This window comes from Corythoichthys intestinalis, chromosome 15 (assembly GCF_030265065.1).
Source record: "Corythoichthys intestinalis isolate RoL2023-P3 chromosome 15, ASM3026506v1, whole genome shotgun sequence".
NCBI lineage: Eukaryota > Metazoa > Chordata > Actinopteri > Syngnathiformes > Syngnathidae > Corythoichthys > Corythoichthys intestinalis.
In genome coordinates this window covers 46051101-46066323 of record NC_080409.1, presented here as the reverse complement: position 1 = coordinate 46066323, position 15223 = coordinate 46051101, and the positions used below count along the sequence as shown (strand labels likewise).

The window sequence follows — 15223 nt, the reverse complement described above, 5'->3', positions numbered from 1 at the left end:
GATAAATGGATTTTTTTGTCAAGTTCAGCTGATACCAGCCAAAATATAACCGATATAATCGGATTACTTTCACCATTAATTCAATTTTTTTGTTGTTCGAAGAATTCCAGCGGCTTATAGTGAGAAGTAAAGGTTGACTGATATGTCAGTTAGCCGATATATCGAGCTGTTATATGGACTTTTTTCATGATCGTCCATCGGCCAATATAAAGCTGATATAATAGAAAAGTTATGTTAGCGGTTTGGGTGCTGAGCTTTCTTATAAAGGTGAACCGATATGCTAGCCGGCTAACATATCGGGCCGATATACGGAATTTTTTAAAGATCACCCGAGAGCAGTTAATAAAGGATAAATGTAATGCTCACTGTTTGGGTGGCGGTCTTTGTTTATTGTAATTTTGCACCACCTTTTGGCCAGTGTTATAAAAGTAGCAGGAGAAAAATTTAATCTCTAATATAGACATTTATATAATAAAATTTTCAATTACCTGTCCTCATCAACATGCTTTCACAAAATGTAACCTCTCAACTCTGACCCCCAACTGAGTGTTTACCAACCCTTTTTGAGCTGAAGCGCATTTTTTGCAATGAAAAAAATCCCAAGGCACGCCACCATCTGAAAATCTTAAACTTTAAAACACTGTAGCCTATATTAACAAGATAAAGTCATTTTCATCAAAGTTTTACCAAAAGGAATCAAATTAACACAAAAAAGTAATTTACTATCTAATTCTTCACACTGACCTTACAGTGGGGCAAATTAGTATTTAGTCAACCACTAATTGTGCAAGTTCTCCCACTTGAAAATATTAGAGAGGCCTGTAATTGTCAATATGGGTAAACCTCAACCATGAGAGACAGAATGTGGGGGAAAAAAACTGAAAATCACATTGTTTGATTTTTAAAGAATTTATTTGCAAATCATGGTGGAAAATAAGTATTTGGTCAGTACTTTGTTATGTACCCTTTGTTGGCAATAACGGAGGCCAAACGTTTTCTGTAACTCTTCACAAGCTTTTCACACACTCCCTCCACAGATTTTCTATGGGGTTGAGATCTGGAGACTGGCAAGGCCACTCCAGGACCTTGAAATGCTTCTTACGAAGCCAGTCCTTTGTTGCCCTGGCTGTGTGTTTGGGATCATTGTCATGCTGAAAGACCCAGCCACGTCTCATCTTATATGCCCTTGCTGATGGAAGGAGATTTTCACTCAAAATCTGTTGATACATGGCCCCATTCATTCTTTCCTTTACACAGATCAGTCGTCCTGGTCCCTTTGCAGAAAAACAGCCCCAAAGTATGATGTTTCCACCCCCATGCTTCACAGTGGGTATGGTGTTCTTCGGCTGCAATGCAGTATTCTTTCTCCTCCAAACACGAGAACCTGTGTTTCCACCAAAAAGTTCTATTTTGGTTTCATCTGACCATAACACATTCTCCCAGTCCTCTTCTGGATCATCCAAATTGCTCTCTAGCGAACCGCAGACGGGCCTGGACGTGTACTGGCTTCAGCAGGGGGACACGTCTGGCAGTGCAGGATTTGAGTCCCTGGCAGCGCATTGTGTTACTGATAGTAGTCTTTGTTACTGTGGTCCCTGCTCTCTGTAGGTCATTCACTAGGTCCCCACGTGTGGTTCTGGGATTTTTGCTCACCGTTCTTGTTATCATTTTGACTCCATGGGGTGAGCTCTTGCATGGAGTCGCAGATCGAGGGAGATTATCAGTGGTCTTGTATGTCTTCCATTTTATAATAATTGCTCCCACAGTTGATTTCTTTACACCAAGCGAAGAGTGAAGAGTTACAGAAAACGCTTGGCCTGCGTTATTGCCAACAAAGAGTACATAACAAAGTATTGAGATGAACTTTTGGTATTGACTAAATACTTATTTTCCACCATGATTTGCAAATAAATTCTTTAAAAATCAAACAATGTGATTTTCTGTTTTTTTCCACATTCTGTCTCTCATGGTTGAGGTTTACCCATGGTGACAATTACAGGCCTCTCTAATCTTTTCAAGTAGGAGAACTTGTACAATTGGTGGTTGACTAAATACTTATTTGCCCCACCGTACATTGCCAAAAGTTGAAGTGGAACCCGAACAACTTCTTGTTCACGTAACGTAAAAATGAGTAATATCTCTTATAGGGCTGCAGCTATCGATTATTTTAGTAGTCGATTAATCGATGAACTAGTTATTCGAATAATCAAGTAATCGGATAAGGAACATGAAAAATTAAAATACCCGAGCTGAGCCTCAAACATTATAAAAAAATAAATAAAATAATAATTTATGTACAGCATAAGAACAATTGACTAATTTACACAGCAAAAGTCTGCTAGCTTAAATGCTATAAAACGCCAACTTTTTTTTTTTTTTTTTCTTAACAAATGGTTCGGACACATATTCCCACAGGAAATGGCTAAATATACCTGTAAACTAAATTACGAAAGCATTAGAAAACATTAGCTCAAACAAAAACTTATGTTGGTCTTAACATGGACCAGCTGGATTCAGTCATGTGAAATGAGGCGGACAAGAGGGCAGTGTAGCCACGCAAATCAATAAAAACCAATGCAAACACTTTCAAAATAAACCATTACAACCCCACTTTAATTAAACGAATACTCGAGGCACCAAATTTAATTCGAATCTTTTTTTCCTAATCGAATACTCGAGTTAATTGATTAATCGTTGCAGCACTAATCTTACTTTTACGACATTTTTTCTCCCAGTATTAATTCAATCTGCTAATATTACTCCAAAAGCAGTTTTGTTTTCACACAGACCTTACGTCGCCAAACGTTCAAGTTTGTGAAACCTAACAAATACCAGTTCACGTAACGTAAAAATAATCAATAAAACGACTATAATCTTGCAATATTGCATTTTTTTTTCTCGTAATATTATTTTATACGACTTAATTCTCGTCACATTACCATTTTCTTCTCTGAATATTACAATGTATGACTTCTTGGCAGATAATTTACCGCAGCACACCTGACCATCTCTTGCGGCACACTGATGAGTGGTTTGAAACACTGCTCTAAACCAAACCCCAAGCCTATGAATACCATTAGTAATATATTTTTTTTAATTGATAAACTACACAAAAAACGGCAGGGAAGTTCACATGCTTCCTTGGGGGAAAACATGATGTTTTGAAACAAGATGTCTCATAAATTCCACAATGGATTGCACTGTAAATGATTGTTCAAAAGCACAGTATTGGCAATCTAGTACAAACGCAAGACATCTTCAAGGCCCTCAGGACAAAAATCCCTTGACTCTCAATCACCATAGCCACATATTGCCACATATTGCGTTTGGCATCTCACCAAGGAGCACAGCTTCTCCACAGCGTCCAGTAACAGCTCCTGGTGGCCGATCTTGGACACTCCTAGCCTGTCCAAATCCTCCGAAGTCAACTGGAGTAGATCCAGACCAGTCAGATGCCACTCTGATAAAGCATACCGATGCAAGGGTGCGTCTAGACCTGGCAGCGGGAAATTGGAAACGGGAAGAGTCAAGCTTCTTTCTCATACTAAAAGCCTGGATTTACAGGAAAAAAAAAACATGCTGAGACATGAAGCTGAAACATCGGACATTGTAAAAGAAACGGTTTGCCGCTGTTGTTGAACAATTCACAACACGAAGTGGCTTGTTAATTTGACTATGTATATTTACAGTGGGGAGAACAAGTATTTGATACACTGCCAATTTTGCTGGTTTTCCCACTTGCAAAGCATGTAGAGGTCTGTAATTTGTATCATAAGTTGTCTTCAACTGTGAGGGACGGAATCTAATACAAAAAAACAGAAAATCACGTTGTATGATTTTTAAATAATAAATTTGCATTTAATTGCATGGAATAAGTATTTGATACATCACAAAAATCGAACTTAATATTTGGTACAGAAACCTTTGTTTGCTATTACAGATACCAAACGTTTTCCTGTAGTCCTTGAAAAGGTTTGCACACACTGCAGCAGGGATTTTGGCCCACTCCTCCATGCAGATCTTCTCCAGAGCCTTCAGGTTTCGGGGCTGCTGCCGGGCAACACGGACTTTCAGCTCCCTCCATAGATTTTCTATCGGGTTCAGATCTGGTGATTGGCTAGGCCAATCCAGGACCTTAAGATGCTTCTTACGGAGCCACTCTTTAGTTGCCTTGGCTGTGTGCTTTGGGTCGTTGTCATGCTGGAAAACCCAGCCACGACCCATCTTCAGGGCTCTCACTGAAGGAAGGAGGTTGTCAGCCAAGATCTGGCGATACATAGCCCCATCCATCCTCCCCTCAATACGGTGCAGTCGTCCTGTACACTTGGCAGAGAAGCAGCCCCAAAAAATGATGTTTCCTCCTCCATGTTTCACGGTTGGGATGGTGTTCTTGGGGTTGTACTCGTCCTTCTTTTTCCTCCAAACACGATGAGCAGAGTTTAGACCAAAAAGTTCAATTTTGGTCTCATCCGACCACATGACCTTCTCCCATTGCTCCTCTGGATCATCCAGATGGTCAGTGGCAAACTTAAGATGTGTCTGGACATACACTGGCTTCAGCAGCGGGACCTTGCGTGCGCTGTAGGATTTTAATCCATGACGGCGCAATGTGTTTCTGATGGTTTTCTTCGAGACTGTGGTTCCAGCTCTCTTCAGGTCATTGACCAGGTCCTGCCGTGTAGTTCTGGGGTGATCCCTAACATTCCTCATGATCAGTGATGCCCCACAAGGTGGGATCTTGCATGGAGCCCCAGAACAAGGCAGATTGACCGTCAACTTGAACTTCTTCCATTTTCTAATAATCGCTCCAACAGTTGTTACCTTCTCACCAAGCTGCTTGCTTATTTTCCTGTAACCCATCCCAGCCTTGTGCAGGTATATTATTTTATCTCTGATGTCCTTACACAGCTTTTTGGTCTTGGCCCTTGTGGAGAGGTTGGAGTTTGTTTGTTTGAGCATGTGAACAGGTGTCTTTTATACAGGTAACAAGTTCAAACAGGTGCAGTTACTTCCGGTAATGAGTGGAAAACAGGAGGGGTTCTTAAAAAAGAACTAAGAGCTGAAATATTTACTAGTTGGTAATGTATCAAATACTTATTTCATGCAGTTAAATACAAATGTATTATTTAAAAATTATACAATGTGATTTTCTGGATTTTTGTATTAGATTCCGTCCCTCACAGTTGAAGAGAACTTATGATACAAATTACAGACCTCTACATGGCTTGCAAGTGGGAAAACCAGCGAAATCGGCAGTGTATCAAATATTTGTTCTCCCCACTGTATATGTATGCACGTACAGAATTATTGAGCCTATTTTTGTTCCTCAAGCCAGGTAGCAAAAGGGTTTTTTTTGTGTGTTTTTTTAAACACGATGGCTAAAATGACGAATTATGAGGAAAGCATTCAGGTAAAGGGATTGAAGGAAGTAGTACGTGCTAAATCTTTTGACTAATCCGAGCAAAACGACCGGAAATACCCCGTCCGCTATTGCTGAGGTGAGCACACAGCCAGCAGCAGGGAGCCAGTGTTACTGTTTACATCGACTGGCGCTGGGCTGCGACTGAGGTGTGTAAACTAGGGATGTCCCGATCCAGGTTTATGCACTTCCGATCCGATACCGATATTGTTTTGCACTTCCGATCCGATACCGATACCAGCCGATACCGACCTATCTGAGCATGTGTTAAAGTTTAAAGTTATTTAGCCTCCTTACTTAGTTGTCAGACTCATGTTGAAAAAGGTTTTAGTACCCTTGATAACAACTAGCCAGCTGAATTAGGTGAGTTTGAATAACACACAACGGTTGGTAACAAGAAACTGACCTGTTTATTCAGTGACAAACACAAAACATTATAAATAAAAAACAGAAATGGCATAGTCAGTCAGTAAAACGTGCAAATAATATTGTAAACCGTCTTAAAAATGCAAACCACACCAACAACCTCAGTGGAAAATCCCACAAATCCCCCAAGCGATCAGATGCTTTTAATTTTTCGTGCATTAGTTACAAAAATTGTATAAAAAGCCTCTCAGGTTTAAATAAACGACTATTTAACGATCAAGTTAACATTTTAAAACAGTAAATAAAATACAGTACTCAAGTCCCAATTCCGTATCAGCAGCTTTAAACTACATTCAATTCATTTAATTTTGCGAATCAACTGTTAAAGTTGTTAAAATTGCTCCCGTTATTCCATAATTTCCCTTCTGTCTACTTTCGACATGTGAAAGTTTTAAAACTGTTTTGAAGATAGATTCAAGTCAAGATTTTGCCAATTTAGGAGTATTTTAGATAAAAAGTTAATTAGGTTCGCTTGGAAGGTTCCCAACAGCCTGCTAGGGAAGTCTTCTGCTTTAAGATGGTGGCTGTTTACTAACGCATCTGGTTTTCAGTACTTCGATGTTGCTAACGCAGTCCAGTCTGTTGTGTAGCATCTGGTTCTATATAGATATGATATCTATTATCTCCAGTAAAATGACGTTGACGTAGTTTGTTGCAGCTGTCAGCAGAAGTCAGGTATTCTTGTGTTTTTTATCCAGCGGCATGAGTTGAGCTAAAGCCGTGAGTTGAGCATTGGCATTACCCGGGTCTAAGACAAGTTATGTTTACTTTCGGGACCCAATGCGGTCCGTTTCTCATTGCGTCCCAAAGACCGCGCTGTGTATTAGTTCCGCTTTACTTGACATATTTCAATAATCGGAATTTGGATGTTTGTGCATCGTTCTCGAATCTTCAGCGGCCGAATCGCGTGTTGGATGGTGCGTCTTTACTCACGTGAGATAATGGCTCGTCATCCAGAATGAATTCTTCGACAATGTCTCTTGTTATTCCCTGGGCTTTGGGACTGTCGAGTGCCAGTTTGTCACGCATAGCAAAAGTTTCTGCCAATGTTAGTTGCGTAGGACCTTTCTTTTTGTCTTCGGTTTTCTTAACACACTCCTCATATTGTTTGTGGTGGTATTTCGCTAAATGCTTGATTAGGTTGGTTGCATTAAAACTTCTTACAGCTTTACCATTACGCTTGACTTTATTGTGGCATATGTTTCTCTCTGCCTCTTCGTCTTTGTCGTCCTTTAAGGTGGAATGATCCCACACAGCTGACATTTTTACCGATAAAGTCTCTCGGTAAATTGGGAGACGGTAATGTAAATGTAGTGTGTTGAAGGTGTGCCGTAAAATGCGGACCGGATTTTTGGGAAACCGAAGCGAAAACTGGAATGGATTATGTAAATCGGTGCGCTGGAAAACCCGGACCGGACTTTTTTTTTTTTTTAAACTGGATCGGAAGTCTGGATCGGAATTTTTCACGTATTCCGATCCGATACCGATGCGCATTTTTTTGCCCATATTGGCGTCCGATCCGATCCAAATACCGGATCGGGACATCTCTAGTGTAAACACCCCAGTAATGGCGGCCACCACCAGAGCGCGACGTCCACATATCTCTACTCGGACTAGTCAATACAGTAAGTAGGCAAATTGGTGTGTCAAGAGACACAGGCCAGAATATGGTCATCAATAAATTATTTATTACTTTTCTGACACCCGGTAGAATATGCACCACGGACCCGTACCAATCCCAGTGTGTAGAGCAGTACTTCTCAAATAGTGGGGCGATGCCAGGGGTGGCGCATGTGACTTCGGGAAACATGCTTGGTTTTTTTTTTTTTTTTTGCCGCACTAGAATAAAGTGTACTTGCACATCCACTCAGTGGGTGGCAGTGGCGCTCTCATTTTCAAAGTACGCGCAGTATTTTTGAAGTAAGTAAGAGCACACAGGCTACACATTTGGAAAGATCCCAATGACGTCATCACTGCGAGACAGCAAACCATGGCGCCAACTAACGGTCAAAATATGTCGTAAATATTATAAAATATTGCCATTGATTTAACATTTTATGTGTTTCTAACAACATATTTTAGTGCAAGAGAACAATTGTGGTTTATTAGAGCCTACATGTATTTAAGGTAGAGGATCACTTTAATACTACAGCAATATCCATAGCTAAGAAGTGATGTTTATCATTTTTAATATGAAAATCTAATTTAATATGAAAATCTTTTTTAATGGCAGTTTCATATTGAGTGGGTTAATGTTTCCTGACGGGGTTGTGCATTTATACTTTGCCGTCAAGTCAATAATTACTCAATTGTTCTGCCTATTTTATAGATGAGTAATGTTTTTTTTTTTTGCAAGCTATTAACTCTTTCAGTGCAAATTACATTGCTATTTTCATCCTTCTGCTGTGAATTAAAATGAGTTCATCACCAGTAGAAGTCCAGTCCATTTGAACTTCAAATGAATTGGACGGCGCAATTAATGGCACACAATGAGTTAAAACAGGGGTCCCCATACTATGGCCCGCTTCCACATTTCGTCCGGCCCCCTGAACAATATTTATATATTTTTTTTTCAATAGTGTTATTTATTTCCTGGCTTTTTTCGGTGAAGAAACCAGAGAGGGTAATTTGGTTATTATCTCTTTAATTAATTGTGTTATTATTATTTATTATGATTATATTATATTATATTTAGGGCTGTCAAACGATTAACATTTCTAATCAAGGTAAGCACAGCTTAAAAATTAATTAATCGTAATTAATCGCAATTCAAACCATCTATACAATATGCCATATGTTTATGTAAATTATTGTTGGAATGGAAAGATAAGACACAAGACAGATATATATATATTCAACATACTGTACATAAGTACTGTATTTGTCTATTATAACAATAAATCAACAAGATGGCATTAACATTATTAACATTCTGTTAAAGTGATCCATGAATAGAAAGACTTGTAGTTCCTAAAAGATAAATGTTAGTACACGTTATAGAAATTTTCTATTAAAACTCCTTTTAATGTTTTTGTTTTAATAAAATTTGTAAAATTTTCAAACAAAAAATAAACTAGTAGCTCACCATTGTTGATGTCAATAATTACACAATGCTCATGGTGCTGAAACCCATAAAATCAGTCACGCCCAAGCGCCATCACAGGGCGAAAAAACACCAAAAAACACAAGTCACAAATGGACATGACACTGTGCTGTCATTTTAATCTGTTTGAGTGGGGCGTGTGCGTTAAATGCGTCAAGTGATTAATTTAAAAAAATAATTACCGCCCGTTAATGCGATAATTTTGACAGCCCTAATTATATTTTATTATATTACATTATAATATATTATTTAGAGCTGAAACGAATACTCGAGCAACTCGAGTAACTCGAGTTTAAAAACTGATCCGAGTAATTTTATTCACCTCGAGTAATCGTTTATTTTGACAGCTCTAAGCATCACGTTTCGCTCGGACTACTTTTAATGCGGGACAACGCGCTGACGTCACGTGCGTAGAGGAAGAAGTAATAAAAAAATATATAAAACATTTCCGCAGCCGACAGCCGCTCCAAACTACGCCGACGTTGCTAAAAACTAGCCCGCGTGATGTTAAGTTGGTAGCAGGTAGCATCTGAGGAGTCTCATAGAGATCACATGTATGTTGAACTAGATGCACTATGATAGACTCGGCCGCATCTGGGCAGCGGTAATAAACAGCGGCCATCTTAAAGCAGTAGAGCGCTAAGCGCTAATAAAGAGCGCTAAGCGCTAAAAAATAAGATTAACGTTACTGTCTGAGTCACTAGCTCACGCAACGTTAGCCCTGCGGAGGGCTAGGTTTCTATTAATTATGACCACTTTCGATGCGTGGCTAACGTGTCTTACATACAGGCTTTAACATAACATAGCATTGTGGAGTGATGAGGGTGTAAAATAAAAACTTAATCATGCTAACTATCAATTTTAGCTTAGTAGTCATTGCTGGATAAAACACCAAGTAGCACTGGTCCCTAATGTGCTCCAATACAGCCTGTATCATACAATTATCTTGAACACTGCAAAAACACAAAATCCTATCAGGACTTACAGTTTAGAGTAGCGTAAAACTTAACTAGAACTTAAAAATGGCTTGACACAAATAGAAATTCAATTGAAACAGGTGGGAAAAATCCTAACTTTTAAGTGATGTGTGTTATCAAGCGTAATGGCATTTTTAGGTATAAATATATTTATATTTTAATAAGATCTAAAGGTTTTTTGAGTGAAAGCAGTGAATTTGTCTTTTTTTAATTCTAGTTACATCTGAGATGCAATTGTTGGCTGTTTTCAACAATATACATCGAAAATAAAGACACTGATTGACTGAAAATGGTTCAAGATTAGATGAAATGTCTTGTTTTCTCATGTATATTTATAATTGCTCTTCACCTAAAAATATATTTGTTTTATCCGATTACTCGATTAATCGATAGAATTTTCAGTCGATTACTCGATTACTAAAATATTCGATAGCTGCAGCCCTAATATTATTATTATTTTGTTTACTTTTGTTCCGTGAAGAATCCAGAAAGGGTTATTTGATTGTGGCTTTCAGGAAAAACAAAATTTTTTTACATTCAGGCACTCCTGCAATCGTCACACCTTTTCTGTTACAACCTGACCCCGGCCCCTCATCAGAGAAGGGAAAAGTTATGTGGCCCTCACAGGAAAACGTTTGGGGACCCCTGAGTTAAAAGCTGATTATTTTTGTTTGTTTGTTTGTATTGTGTACAGCCAGGGGTGAAAGTGGGCCAGAACGGCCAGGAACGCAGTTCCGGTATAAAATTCAGGGCCAGAACGCAGTTCCGGTATAAGATTCAGGGCCGGAATGCTGTCCCGGTACACGGTTCTTTGATTCCAAAAATATGACGGCGTCGGCAACTGTCAAACAGTGGCGCCACCAGGGGGTGGCCAAGGGTGGCCACGGCCACCCCTATAAATTGGTTGGCCACCCCACTGGCCACCCCGCTTGCCAGTATATCGTTAGATTGTTGTAGCATCAGGTATGGATTTCAGCCCAAATGAATGCATTTATTTTGTTTTGTTAAATGTAGGGCTGTCAAATTTATCGCGTTAACGGGCAGTAATTATTTCTTTTTAATTAATCACGTGAAAATATTTATCGCACTTAACGCATTTGTGGTACGACTCATTCACGCATTGCCGCAAACAGCCTACAATGGTGCCGTTTTACTTATATACAGAGATAAGAGGCAGAGTCAAGTGAGTGGAGTAGATACAAGCATTCATTGGGGCCTTGCTTTTGAATTGGCAAAAGCTTTGTCATCTCTCCCATAGCAACTATAAATATTGTGGGAAGCGACATTTGGAAGAATGACAGGAGTTGATCTTTTTCTTAACACCCTGTAGTGTACCCAACGCAGAGAAGATATAGCATTTGCAGCCACCACACACAGTCATGGTTGCACCACTTCCCATCATGCATTTGGGCAGAACAGTTAAGTCGCTACAGTATCATTTACTGAAAGCTCAACAAATACACTAGATGGCAATATTTAGTCGCAATATACAAACTCACATTTATCCTTTAAGAATTACAAGTCCTTCTATCCGCGGATCCCTTTTACAGAAAGAATGTTAATAATGTTCATGCCATCTTGTGGATTTATTGTTATAATAAACAAATACAGTACTTCTGTACAGTATGTTGAATGTGTATATCCGTCTTGTCTTATCTTTCCATTCCAACAATAATTCACAGAAAAATTTGACATATTTTAGAGATGGTTTGAATTGCAATTAATTAGGATTAATTATTTTTTAAGCTGTGATTAACTCGATAAAAATTTTAAATCGTTTGACAGCCCTAGTTAAATGTACACCTTATGCCTAATATATACAGTACATAACACAATAAAACAGAATTGTTGTGGAATTCAAAATGTTGACTGGACAGTTATGGACTATGGACATTAAATCATTAGTAACATAAAATATTACACAATACACTTAAGTATATCAGTAGCCGTGTCCTTAAGTCTTTCTGATAGTTTTCCCCTGAACTTTTTACTGCAATAATATTATGAAAACCTGAAATTATGGCTTTTAGTTTTGGCCACCCCAAGATTTTAAGTGGCCCCATCTGGCCACCCCTATGAAAAATTTCTGGAGGCGCCACTGCTGTCAAAACGCTATGTTAAAAAAAAAAAAATTCGAAGCTGCCCCACATGCATTTCATCTCCAAGATGAAAACAATCTACCAACATCAGATTTACACAAGTGTTAACAACAAGCATAATAGAGTGCTTGTGTAGCGTAATCCGTTTCCGGCAATATTTATCATTTATTTTATTCCACAAACGGCATGGAGGTTTCCCCAGCTGCTACAGTTAACGGAGTTTGACGATGATGAGTCACGTAAATGTGCAAATACACGCAGCAAAGCAAAACGGCTGGACTCATTTATCCGTTGAATTGGCTGACATACTGTCATGTGATCAGCAGGGATAGTTAGCTCTGATTGGTTCAAATGTGCATGTTTTATTATCGTATTTAGTTTTATTTGCTCTGATGGGGAGGTTCAGAACATCTTTGCTGTCAATGTGCACTTTGGACTAAAATTTGTTCGTTTATGTTAGGCTACTTATTCATTTCCTTCTGATTTAAAAAAAAAAGTCATTGTTTTAAAAATATATTCCATTTCAATCTACATAATATAAGTAATTTGTACTTATTTTTCTGAATGTATGTTACTTATAACTTTGTTATTAAAAAATGAAAAAAGTAGAGATGTCCCGATCGATCGGGTCCGATCACGTCATTTTCAAAGTATCGGAATCGGCAAAAAAATATCGACCATGCCTTTTTTTTTTTTTTTTTTTTTTAATTAAATCGTTTTCTAATTGTATTAAACATTACATACATAATATGTTAACTCATCCACAGTCTTTAGTTTTGGCTTAAAGTAGGGTTTTCAAATTTATCCCGATAATGGCGGTAATTAATTTTTTAATAAATGTATCACGTTAAAATATTTAACCCAATTAATGCATGCGCTGTACGACCCACACACGCATTGTCGCGCTCAATCTGTAGTGCGCCGTTTTACCTATATAGAGAGCTCAAAGGCAGCGTAAAAGGAAAAAAGCCTTACAATCCCTCTCCCTACGATTAGAAATATTGTGGGAAGCAATGTGGGGAAGCAAGTAAATTGATCTTTTTCTTAACACCCTATGTTATTTCCCAACGCAGAAAAGATATATCAATTGGTAGCACTACGCACAGTCATGGTTCCACTTCCCATCATGCATTTGGGCATGGCTACAGTATCATTTACTGAAAGCTCAACAAATACACTAGATGGCAATATTTAATCACAATATACAAAGTCACATTTGTCCTTTAAGAATTACAAGTCTTTCTATCCGTGGATCCCTCTCACAGAAAGAATGTTAATAATGTAAATGCCATCTTGAGGATTTATTGTCATAATAAACAAATACAGTACTTATGTATGGTATGTTGAATGTATATATTCGTCCGAGTTTTATTCATTTTTTTCTTAATGCGTGCCAAAATGTATATGATCGGGAAAAATTATCGGGAATGATTGGAATTGAATCGGGAGCAAAAAAAAAAAGCAATCGGATCGGGAAATATCGGGATCGGCAGATACTCAAACTAAAACGATCGGGATCGGCTCGGGAGCAAAAAAACATGAACAAGGGACAACCCTAGAAAAAAGTAAATGTTTACATTAACTTCAATTTTAATATACATCCTATGTTCTTAAGTAGTTAAAATTGAGATTTTGCATTTAGTATGTGAGGAAATGAAGGAAAATAAAAATTCGGCGCTAAATTAAAAAAAAAAAGAGTTGGAGGTTGGGGTTATTGCTGTTTTTGTTAATTTATATTTTGCATTAAGAAAATACAATTTTGAATGAAAATCAGTTTTTGTATGTTATAGAAATGACTGTGCTAAAACAGTTTTCTTTGCATTTCAGTAGTTTAAGAGGTTTGACCCCCCCCCCCCCCCTAAAAAAATGAAAGAAAGAAAAATAAATAAATAAAATTTCTGGCTCTGAGGCGACCTTCACGTCGTGGAGTTCAGGCAAGAAATTCTAGCCACTTTCACCCCTGTGTACAGCCCCAAAAGCAGGTGTGTTGCATAATTGACAGTAAAAAATGAATTTACACAGTATTTCATAATTGATCAATTGTTTGACGTTGTCTGTTCCAAGAGTAGTTTGTGGCATGTCTTGTGCCAACCCAAAAACCACCCTTCTGGCGTTTCATTATTCATTCTAATCTGTGGAATGTTGTAATTATGATGTTATTAAAAATAATGTATTATTTATTTACTATGACACTGTCAGTGAAGTTATGTGAAAGTGTTACAATAGAGTCGGAGCCATGCTAACTAGCCTAAAGTTTTCAAAACAGGTACTGAAAGTAAAATAAAATAAAAATAAAATTTGTGCACTGAAGACTCTGCTGTTACCAAATACTGTATATTTTTTTAATTGTATATTTTTATAACTTTTTAATTGACACTTAAGCCACGTACAGTCACACTTAACAACGGCCGTTGTTGACATGATCGGAGGAAAGACTGTTATGGCTCCTATGGGCCACTTCCTCATTCCACCTTCACCTTTCGCTTCCCAAAGGATTTGTATGTGTTTTGTAATCTCCGTGCTTCTATTTGTGACTCCAAAGTAGCTCGCACCGACAAACAAAAACAGGTATAGTAGGCAGAGGTGAGAGTAGGGCTCACCTTGGAGCCACTGGGACACGGTCTCCTCGCTCCAGGCCGTAATCGGCTCCATGCTCGGCGCGCTGCTCCACTCGCTCGGTCAACTCCCCGCCGCCTTTGCCGACGCCTACCTGGCCGCCGGGAGGCCGCCGCTAATGCTGCTACTGGAGGAAGAAGGGGAAGTGGTCCTCGAGTCGGACGAGGACGACGAGTGGCACTCTTTCGTTCAGGTAAAGGTGGGTGGGAGTATCCAGCAAACCCCCCTTTACCCACCCACCTTCCATGTCGTTAGCGTCCCTCCCCCTACTTCGTCCTACCTGACAGAACTGTTGTGCAAACTACCACAGCGATACTTGAGTTGAGCTACAAGAATTTTAACTCATTGGCTGCCATTGACGGCGATGGACGTCCAATCCTTGAAAAAAAAAAAAAAGGGACACATCATTGGCCCAATAACCGTCATGCTTTATTTATTTATTTATTTTTTTTGTATGTGAAAAGATGAGGGAGAGAAATGTATTTTTGTTTTATTATGGTTTCTGTAGAAGGAGAAACATGACACAAACATTCTTCTAATTAATTTATATTGTAATGAAGTTAAACTTGAGGCGGCATTAGGG

General features: G+C 38.6%; 1 protein-coding gene across 3 annotated transcripts in view; it reads right to left on the bottom strand.

Annotated features, from left to right (window-relative positions):
* cnksr1 (connector enhancer of kinase suppressor of Ras 1) overlaps nucleotides 1-14881 on the bottom strand; it is an 80562-nt gene extending 65681 nt beyond the window's left edge. For 2 of the 3 annotated variants that reach the window (XM_057858970.1, XM_057858971.1), the window contains exons 1-2: nucleotides 14625-14880; nucleotides 3339-3496 (exon numbers count right to left, since the gene is read on the bottom strand). In XM_057858970.1, coding sequence (XP_057714953.1) covers nucleotides 3339-3496; nucleotides 14625-14676 — 210 coding nt within the window. In that variant the 5' untranslated portion in view covers nucleotides 14677-14880. Of the gene's footprint in view, nucleotides 1-3338; nucleotides 3497-14624 lie in introns of all 3 variants that reach the window. The other variant, XM_057858972.1, reaches the window with a different exon arrangement.
* Nucleotides 14882-15223: the final 342 nt, after the last annotated feature.